This window comes from Kryptolebias marmoratus, linkage group LG1 (assembly GCF_001649575.2).
Source record: "Kryptolebias marmoratus isolate JLee-2015 linkage group LG1, ASM164957v2, whole genome shotgun sequence".
Classification (NCBI taxonomy): Eukaryota; Metazoa; Chordata; class Actinopteri; order Cyprinodontiformes; family Rivulidae; genus Kryptolebias; species Kryptolebias marmoratus.
The window spans coordinates 33,730,253-33,741,286 of record NC_051430.1 but is presented as its reverse complement, the minus strand read 5'-3'; the positions used below and the strand labels follow the sequence as shown (position 1 = coordinate 33,741,286).

The 11,034-nt window shown below is 41.5% G+C and overlaps 1 protein-coding gene across 4 annotated transcripts in view; it reads left to right on the top strand.

Annotated features, from left to right (window-relative positions):
* Positions 1-3,782, top strand: part of LOC108241900 (protein bicaudal D homolog 1) — a 20,693-nt gene extending 16,911 nt beyond the window's left edge. For 3 of the 4 annotated variants that reach the window (XM_025008074.2, XM_017426382.3, XM_017426381.3), the window contains exons 10-11: positions 974-1,125; positions 2,167-3,782. In XM_025008074.2, coding sequence (XP_024863842.1) covers positions 974-1,125; positions 2,167-3,127 — 1,113 coding nt within the window. In that variant the 3' untranslated portion in view covers positions 3,128-3,782. The remainder of the gene's footprint in view (positions 1-973; positions 1,126-2,166) is intronic. The other variant, XM_017426383.3, reaches the window with a different exon arrangement.
* The last annotated feature ends 7,252 nt before the right edge of the window (positions 3,783-11,034 follow it).

Here is an 11,034-nt window from a genome sequence, read left to right as displayed (position 1 = left end):
AGATCTAAGCATGACTAAATGTACAGAACTAAACTAAGTGTACAGGAAGAGAAAGCTAAACTAAACAGTACCGAATTTCTAAATGGTACCAGTGGGCCACTAAAACAGCCGATGTAGTAATTACTAAGATAGAGAAAGAGGGAAGGAGGAGGGGGGGAGTGAGAGAGATGCGACAGCAGAGTATGAGTATGAGAATGTGTGTGTTTGTGTTTCCATACGGTAGGAGGCGGTGTGATGCATTTGTGTGTGTGTGTGTGTTTGCAAAGAAGTCCATGAAAAGAAAAGAAAAGTCCATGAACAAAACTGACCAATCAAGTATAAAAAAGGTCATGTTATGAAGACAATGTTGCCATAATAAGAATGGCAGCCATCTTCCTTGACTGATAATGGTTGAGTAGACTGAGAGGGACATGGTTATAAAACATTATCATTTCAAATCTAATAGTGGAACTCTACAAGTAGACATAAACTAATTAGTTACAACATGAGATTCACTGACATCTCAGGTCATCTCTTGTTAAAATGCAATAATTCTTTGATAACTTTTTGAGGAATCTTGTAAACAAACAGAAAACGTAACCTCCGTGGACTGATGACCAGTTAGAATCCTCCATCAGACAAGAATGGGGACAAAACTCCAACAGCTGCTCCCATCAGTTCTTAGACGTTTACAGACTGTTGTTAAAAGAAGGGGGATGCTTCACAGTGGGAAACATGGTCCTGTTTTTTTAGGGAAGTTGCTGCTATCAAATTTAAAAGCCCCACCCCTCTCTTCCAGAATTGTACAGTTCTGTAGCATGTTTACTATATAGCATTGTGAATAAAATATCGGTTTATGAGATTTGCAAATCATCGCATTGTGTTTTTATTTACTTTTTACACAACTTGTTCTGAAATTGATTTGTATTTTATTACACATAACTGATCTAATATATCTATTTAGGTTAATGTTTTTATGTGTGTGTTCATTCAGACAGCAGAGGTGGCGCTGACCAACCTGAAGAGTAAGTACGAGGCGGAGAAATCCATGGTCACCGACACCATGATGAAGCTGAGAAATGAGCTGAAGGCCCTGAAGGAAGACGCTGCTACCTTCTCCTCTCTGCGAGCCATGTTCGCCACGAGGTCAGTGAAAAAATAAATGTGAAATAGGTTTTAGATTAATAAGGAAAGTTCCCTGCAATCTCCCCTTTCTTTGGCCAAATAACAACTATTCCTATGTTTATAATAAATAATATGACTGCTGCAGTCTTGTAATCCTGCATCTGCAGGTTAGAGCCCATGTTCCATGCAGGTTCGCTCACTCCGATGACCCCTGAGCAGCCAAAAGAAAACCTTATAATAATAATGGGAATAATAGTAATTTGGGATATTCTTTGTAATCTAAGATCACTATGTCCACATCTTGATGTAGGAACTGTAAAAGAAACGTAAAGCAAGCCAAGAATGTGTATAAAAAAATGATGTAGTTTACAATAAACAAGCGGAGCCAACCTGCCAGGCCTATAATACACTGGGGGAAACCCAGCAGGCCTATAATACACTGGGGGAAACCCTGAATGTTGCTTCAATATTTACACATAATAATGTGTAAATTGAAGCAACATCTCATGACATAAACCAGGAAGTTAAAGCTTGGGCGCAAATGGGTAAATGAAATGCATTCAATGGTGATTGCATAAAAACTTGTGCAGTTGATGCCTTCACCATCGATGGGATTAAAAATGTTAAAACATGGTATTAAATTGACATTAAAAAGCAATGAGTGAGAAATGATTGGGTGAGAAACCCTGATGAAGCCCTGATCTCAATCCCATAAACCAAATTGTGGGCAAGTTTAAAGGCAATGATAACTTCTGACAATGAATAAAATAATAAAAAAATCTCAAATATGAATAATTTGGTGTATCGTAACTGACCTAAAACAGGGAAGATTTAGTGTGACTTTAAAAAAATTATACTGTGTTTGTAAACATCTGGTTTCAAATAAGAGTGAAGGCTTTTTTAAAACCTCATACATCAAAATATGTCTTCTACTCTGGAGAATAAAATCATCTGATCATTAGTATTATTTAAATCTTCCCTCTCAAACTGTTTGACATGCTGGTTCCTTAGGTCTGCGTGATGATAGTCCTTCTCCGTTACTTAAAGCTCTCCTCTCTCCAGGTGTGATGAGTATGTGACCCAGCTGGATGAGATGCAGAGGCAGCTGGCTGCAGCTGAGGATGAGAAGAAGACGCTAAACTCTCTCCTGCGTATGGCCATCCAACAGAAACTGGCCCTCACCCAGCGCCTGGAAGATTTGGCTTTTGATCAAGAGCAGACCCGTCATGCCCGAGGGGGCCGGTTGAGCCGTGGGAAGACCAGTACCCCCAAAGTTAGTACCTCCGCCTTGGCTTCGTCCTCTGGTACTCCACAAGGCTCCACTTCAGCTAGCTGTCTTCCTGGCACCGGCCTCACTAGTCCTACATCAGTACTTTTTGTTGATCCTTGTGCCCCCTCCAGCCCGTCGGTGGTCAGCGCAGCAGCTCTCAACTCTCCTACATCACACAACCTCCCTCTTAGCACATCATCTACTGCAACAGAGAGTCCTCCCTCTCTGGAGGCCCCCTCCTCTCCCCCAAAGTGGAGCCCACCTTCTACTCCTCTGAGGCTGGGTCATTCCAAGTGGACCATGGGGGTACGGACATTTCTAGCTGACTCACACAGTTTCGGCGTCAACATGTCCCCCACGCTGCCCCGTAGCTCAGCCCTCTCCAGGCTCTACACCTCAGACTCTCATGCCTTCCCTCCATCTACCACCAGATCCACGCAACCAGGATCTGCCCCCTGCTCCCCTTATCGCTCCCCTGTTCTGGGGCTCAGGCGCTCTACTTGGAACTCCTCAGCCCGAACTCGGCCGTTGTCCAGCATGACCCACTCTTCAGTCCTCTACACTACTCCCTCGTCCTCCCCTTACTCCCCCTCCCTCTCCCACACCTACTCTTCTGGCTTCTACAGCTCCTCCCCCACTTTTACCCCCTCTAGCTCCTACCTCAATTCTGGCACATCCACCTCCTACAGCCACTCCAGCCAGTACACACCACTTTATCCAAGATACTATAGTCCATATCGGCCCCGGGAATGACCTTCAACTGTAAGCCCTTTATACCTTTTGAGGTCTTCTGCACTCAGCTCCTTACTGACACTAAAACTGCAGCTCCCATTCTTCTTTTTGTCACCTGGGACAGAGGAGGCTCACAGAGAGGAGGGTGTCAAGGTTTCCTGTCTCCCACTTCCTGTTGTTCTTGTGCCTACGCCTCGGCCAATTTGTTCTGAATGTACACTGACTTTGCTCAGGGATTTGATAAAAGGAGCACAAGCGGCCCTGCCTTTCTGTTCTTCTGAGACTACTGACTGGTCCACAGAAGGACAATAATAGAGACTTTTTAAAGAGAGTTTTTAGCATTTAGGTTCTTCAGGTTGAGACCATATGTGCATGATTAAAACACAAAGGCATTGAGGAAACACTTTGCATATACACATGTTTCTAAATACCTTTCTCTATAAAATGATGTATCGTTTTCAATGTTTGTGTCCCCACTTTTCCAAAACACTCAAACTTTCACTTTCAATTGCAGAATTATTACTCTTTAAGCTTTTGGAAGCTTGACAAGTAATGGGATTCAAACTTAATTGGAGATTGTTTCGAATGTCAAAAAGAGATTTTCTTGTAAGGCCTATAAGGAATCAGGCTTGCTGGTGGTAGCTGTTCTGTGATTAATAAAACACCAACTGTAGCATATCTGCTCAATAACTGTTAAAGTTGACAAAACAAAGATGTCAACATTTTTCTCAACTCCAGTGTGGTTACTCTTTTATTTGAAATGTGCCATTTGAAGGTGACTCAGTTGGTGTATTTGGACCACAGGGTACCACTCCACACATTTGAGGAAGTTAATTTTTTCTTGTGTTTTCACACTGGTGGTACTGTGCTACATTTATCACCATGGTGGGCCGTGCACTTCACAGCTAGGCCTTCAATAGTGTCCTACCTGAATAAATTCACCTCTTAATACTAGTGCTGGGTGATATAATAAAATCCTATATCCTGATATGGATAATTTTATATCACGATAACAATATATATCACGATATACCCCAATTACGTACGTTGTCAGTTATTCTCTGAAAAATATGAAAAAATAATCTAATTTCTTACCTTTTTCAAGCTTTATTTCGAAGTGACATTTAACTGAACTTTCACAAATGAGATCTGCTGCATTTTAGTGCAGCAACATATATGTACCTGTTAGACGTAACAGTATCAAATGACAACAGACTCCATTATCTTCGGCCGGCTATAGTTTCACTTTTCACAACTTTCCCGGCTCTTTTACAACTTGTTTGTTTGCACTTTTTGGATTGTTAAATATTCTTTTTCGTGGTTCTTCTTTAAGTGATAGAAGAGATTTGTTGTGTTGGCGTCAGATGAGAAAACACAGACGCAGAAAATCTTTCAACAAAAAATGTCTACAATTTCTCATGTAGGATTCTTAAAGACACATGGATTTGTTCTTCTTCCACCTTCTCTCCAGCTCTTCACTACTGAGATCAGTACAGGAATTGGCACGATTAACAGCAGAGCTGGTGAACGCGGAGGAAAATAGACCAACTGTCAATGAATTCATCGTGCACAAATGCCACACCGGTCATTCACTGTTCAACCCTGCATTACAAACCACAATATTAAACATGACAGAAAAATGATCAGATATCCCACAATCTTTGATCTCAGTAATACAGACGTCCAGACCAAAAGACACAACCAGATCCAGTGTATGTCTTTTTATACGAGTAGAATCCTGCATCCACTGAGTGAAATTAAAACAATTAATAAGTCTTTAATTAGTGGTCCAGACTCACAGCACACATGTATGATAAAATCACCAATGATTGACTTATCGTACAAGTCCTCAGCAAGTCAGCAAATTAATTTTATAAAATCCTTTACGCATTTAGGTGGACCACAGCACAAAGCACTGAGGAAGAGGAGTTCAGTTCCAAAACTATTTAGGAGACAGTTGGGACCAGAGATGTTGAATGTAGGACCTCACTCGACACCAAACAGGTGAATTCTGTACCGGTGGGTTCGAAGATCCAACAGGGTCATCTGGATGTGGACTGGTACCCAAACTGAAGACAAAATGTCCATGGCAATGCAGCTATCAGGTGAGTCCTAATGTGTACCAAGATGCTGGCCTGCTTTCCTCATCTCTTCATATGCTTTCTACGAAGAAAGATGTGTAAGTAGTCTGATATGTCCACAAGCAGGGATGGAATACTCGCTGTCTGCTTACTCAGATTAAAAGTTATTAGCTAATAAGGTTTGGCAATCATTAAAAAGTTGAGCAGAACCATTTATTAATATAATAAATATATGAAGTTGAAAAGTTTTTATGGCTGAGTTGGGGAAGTACAGCCATTTTCTCTGCATTTGATATGTTTGGCATTACGTGTGGCATCGGGATTGGGTTTGCTGTGGATGAGCAGATTAACCTTCTAATTTTTGTAATTTTCTCTGTGAAGAAGTTGGCGAACTCATTGCGGGCCCTGGTAGGATGGAGTTCAGGTGGAAAAATCCCAGAAGGGTTTGTCAACCTGTCAACTGTGGCAAACAGAGCACGAGCGTTGTTCATGTTTTTGTTTATGATTTCCGAAAAAAAGTTTCCCTTGCATGTTTTAGTGAAGAGTGATAACTTTGCAGCCTTTTTTTGTAGATTTCATAGTAAACGTGAAGTTTTACGCCATTTACGTTCAGCCCTTCGACACAGGGTTTTCTCATTTCTCACAAGTGAGGTGTTTCTTTCTGCCAGATATAATTTTCACTTTAACAGGGGCAACAGAATCTGTTATATCTGAGATTTTGGAGAATAAGTAATATACCAGTCCATCTACTGCAGGGGGGTCCAGTCCTGGTCCTCAGGGCCACCATCCTGCAGGTTTTACTTGTTCCTCTGCTCCAACACACCTGATTTGAATTAAAGGGTGATTAACAGAACAAGAAGAGGTCATTTAACTACTGAATCAGGTGTGTACATCTACAATTGATAACTTTTGGAGTGAAATCCATTCTAGATGGCCACCACAGCCGATTGATCTTAGAAAACACAAAAACGCCTAAACCTCAGTCATTTTACAGACACTGAGCTAAATGCTGCTGTTGATAATAGATGAGACTAATTCACAACACATACTCCAAGTGTTACACATTGCACAACATTTTTGTTTAAAACTTTGACATAAGCTGTTGTCAACCCTGTTTGTCTGTTAGCTAAATATCTCATAAACCACTGGACAGATTTGAACAGATCTTAATATTATTATGCAATGTTGCAGGAGATCACACATATTATTTACAAGCTTTACCCAAAAAAAGCTAAAGCGTTAAACGTTAAAACGCTTCTTTAAAGGAATGCTAAGCTTTTGATTTGAAAATTGCATTTGCTGCTCTGAGAAGAAGAAATGCTTCAGAAATATATTGTAGGTACCTAAACAAACGACCACTTGGTGTCAGTGTGGAAACATCTTTGGAAAGACTGACCTGTTTTTGATTCTACACTAACATTCACTACAACATGTTAAGGACACAATTAATCAAACAATGACATGTAAAGTCATTTAATACAAGCAAATAATATCAAACATCCAATATTCTTCTTTTTTTTTTTACTGGACACTGTTCAAGGATTCAAGGATCTTTTATTGTCATACGATCTCACATTTGCATGTTTGTGGAACGAAATTCGGACTCAGGTCCCAGTTCAAATAGCCTAATAAATGAATACATATAAATAAAAAATAGATTAGATTAGATTCAACTTTATTGTCATTACACGTCCCAAGTACAGGCAACGAAATGCAGTTGCATCCATCCAGAAGTGCTTAAGCAAGTTGTAAATATAATATATATGTTGATCTAAAAACATACAGATGTGAGGGCAGCCGGGTGAAAAGTCTGTATGCTGGGTGACTGGAGTCTTTAATGATTCTCCCGACCCTATTGAGACAACGCTTCCCATGGATGTCCTCTACGGCAGGGAGCGGTGCTCCTGCTATGCGCTGGGCGGCTTTCACCACCCTTTGCAACGCCTTCCGGTCTGAAGCAGAGCAGTTCCCTTACCAGACTGTGATGCAGGTGGTCAGAATACTCTCTATGGTGCAGCGGTAGAAATTCACCAGGATGTCCGGTGCCAGGTGGTTCTTCTTCAGAATCCTCAAGAAGAAGAGGCGTCGATGAGCCTTCTTGACCAGCTTGGAACAGCTTGTTGTTCAGGTAAGGTCCACGGAGACGTGAACTGCCAGGAACTTGAAGCTATTCACACACTCCACTGCTGTCCTTTTGATGTAGATGGGTGGGTGTGGATCAGCATCCTTCCTGAAGTCCACAATGAGCTCCTTGGTCTTCTCAGTGTTAAGTAGAAGGTTGTTGATGTCACACCACTCAGCAAGAAGATCTACCTCCTCTCTATAAGCAGCCTCGTCGTTGTCTTTGATGAGGCCGATCACCGTGGTGTCATCTGCAAACTTAATGATGACATTTGAGACGTTGGCAGGTCTACAGTCATAGGTAAAGATGGAGTAGAGGAAGGGACTCAATACACAGCCTTGTGGTACACCGGTGTTAATGGTGATGGCGGATGAAGCTGTGGATTAAGTGTGTTTTTTCGAGTTCAGCAGTCTGATAGCTGCAGGGTAAAAACTGTTTCTGAGCCTGGTGGTTCGGCTCTGAATGCACCTCAGCCGCCTGCCTGAGGGGAGGGGCTGAAACAGCCTGTGTGCAGGATGGGTGGAGTCCTTCATGTAACCTTTAAGAAAGTGTTGATCTGTTTTTAAGTACTTGTGTAGCCTTGGAGGGAACAGTCTGTTTCTCTGCACAGGGCTGGTTGAAACCTGTTCCGTCTCAGGTGCTGTGTTTACTGGAACCTTTGAATCAGCCAGCTGCTCAAATGGGGGAGTCCAAGCATGCAATAAATCTATCTAAAATGTCTCCCTTGTGCACAAGGAGATAGATTTTACTCATAAGAAGATTTTCAGATTGAGTCTGGGTTAATATTTCAACAACAGACCACTTCTGTCACAGACTGGTTTGAACCAGTTCAAAATCTGATGCAGACTATGGCGACCATAGCATTCACTGAAAGATTAAGAAATCATTGGAAGACCTCAGCAATTATTGTTCACTCACTAAAAGTTTCTTGAGAGATCTGGCAATTAATTTAGACGCTCAATGATCTAGCAATTGTCTTGCCTCTGTGGAAAGGGTTGTATTTGTTTCAACCCTATAGTTGCTGACTGTAAAGTTACTGTTGTAGATTTAGTGTACAACAGTAAAGATATTAACTTCCTGTCTAACTGCCCTGTTTTAACATAGACCTCTACATTTGATTGTAAAAGTGCTTTCAAGCCATTTATTACCGTACATTTTAATCGCACAGCTGTTTATACAAGCTGAGGAAAACTCCCTTTGAAGAAACAAACAGATTTGGCCCTGTAAAGTTGTCAGAACGCACCGTTACCTTGAAGTGGATGTCTGTCTTGAAGTCGTGCCTGTTCAAAGACAGTATTTGTGTGAGGTGTGAGGGGCTCAAGAAGTTAAACTAATATCCACGAAGGCAGAAATGATGAAACGAACAAAAAACAGAATGTTTGACTCTTTGTCTTTATTCAAGTAGCAGCATCAGTCAGAAGTGTCCTACATTCACACAGTAGCCTCTCCCAGTACTGCAAATAAAAGCCAATCCATTGTCAGTCAAACTTCAGACACACACTGAAGATCGGACACAGAGATTAACCACACACAGTCAGACATGTGTACCAGCTGAGACAGTGCTCATTGCACAGAGAGACAAATACAGTTCACACATAGAGTTGTCTCCAGTTTAACTGCTGGATCCACGCTGACATCTTAATCTGGGCTCTGTGACATTCAACAGATGCTCAACACCTGGAGCCATCTGACTATTACTGACCTCTGGTTTTTCAACTCACATGTGTGGCTTCAAACCAACTGTCTGACAGTCATGTCCAAACTTAGGGTCCACATTGGATCTTCCAGATTCCAGTGTCTGGAAGATTGGATCTTCCAGACACTTTTTATTATTCCAACTTCTGGCAGAAAATATATAAAAAAACATCTTTGTAAGATGTTCACTCAACTAAACAACCTGAAAAAGAACCAGTCAAAGGACACGAGGGGACTACTCTTTAACCTGACCGGCAGACCCATATTGCCCATGTTTCAATGGACCAAAACCAAACTAAATTCCAGAATCATCTCCCCATCCACAGTCCATGACTGCTTCACTTTAACGGAACCTGGTATTCTTCTCTTTAGCTCCTAAGGCAGTTGGAAACTAGCTGGTGACTCAAAACTGCAAGAAACTTTTAAAGGAACGGGTGAATTTTTAGAATTTAGTCTCACTAAATTCTGAGTGGACTATGATAGCCATATCACCTGTTATCTTGTGAGCAGCTAAACCGCTACCTCTTCTGTTTAAGTCAAACTAAAAATGATGAAATAAACTCCTGGCTGCCATTTTTAAGACACTCTGACTCCAAGTTAATGGAAGGAAGCTTTATTCTGCTGTTAGCTCAGAGAGATTGGACTGCAGCTTCCCATCTTCCTGCACAGCCTCATGTGGTGTTGAGTATAAAACACTGTTGAATCATTGTTTTGTAACTAAAATAAGGCTTTCACAGTTTAATAAGAGGATTTGTGAAAGTTAGTAATAAGGTGTTAGGCTCTGTAGTAGTCAAACTGAACAATAAACCAGTTTCAAAAGGTCAGACCCATACAATTAGGCCAAAGGTGGAAATAGGGAACATCTCCTCAGCGAAGTCCCTACCTCAGAAAACAGAGTGAACTGTCTGCAAACATATTATCTTTTAAGGGGATGGAGAGTTATCACTTCACCTGCACTGCAGAAAAAAGTACTGAAACAGTTACATGCTGACCACTCTGGCATGCGTCGCATGATAGAACTCACCAGAAACTAGTTTTGGTGACCATGACTTGACAGACAAGTTGAGGAAACTGTAAGTGGGTGGTCATCATGCAAGGAAGTTACTGCATGCCACAACCAGCCACACTTCACTCAACCATGGCACTGCATTCATATGAATTTTGCTGGTCCATTTGAAGACAAAATGTTTTAGTACCATAGTACATGGCCAGAGGCATTCATAATGAAATCAACCACAGCTGGGTGAGGTGTTCAGTCGATTTGCCTTTCCTGAGCAACTTGTGAGTAATATTGGAGCTCACTTTGTTTCATAAAGTTCCTGAAAGTGAAGGGTGTTTCACACAATCGGTCTGCTAACTATCAACCATCCACAAATGGAGCAGCACATTGGTTTGTTCAGACCCTGGAACTGTGTTGAAGGTTTCAAAGAGCCAACAAACTGGAAGAGACATATTGATCAGCTGCTTTCAGGATCAAAAGCTCGTGTAGAAATGGCACCATTAACTCATTTTGAACCACCCAAACTGAACAGTTCAGCTCAAGCGTGACTTACCAAAGACACACCAGCTGCTGTTGAGCCTATTCCTTTTCCACCGGTAGTCTCTACTGTTCCTAACTGAACTGTGGTGAAACTCCACATGAGCTTTTGTTTCTACTGCTGAGAGAAGATCCACCAGAGGACCAAACCATCGGTTTTTATTCTTTGAGAGAACGGTGGCCTCCCAAATGCTTAAGTTTGTAGAAATTTGCAGAATTGTCCCTGGAGTGATGTCAATGTTTCAGAAGTATACCTTATTACCTTAGTTGGGTTAAAACATGTTTTCCTGTATCTTGGAATTGTTAAATGTGGCTTATTCATTTAGTAGGGAGGGGTTTGTTATTTAGTGATTGATTTTTGTGCATGAACCGTGTTCTAGTGCTGCCATCTACTGCCAAAAGTACAGATGCAGAATGTGAGATTATGGCTCGGTCCCAATCCTCGCCCTCCACCCTCCGCCCCTCTATGAAGGTGTACTCAGTCAAAGTGCAC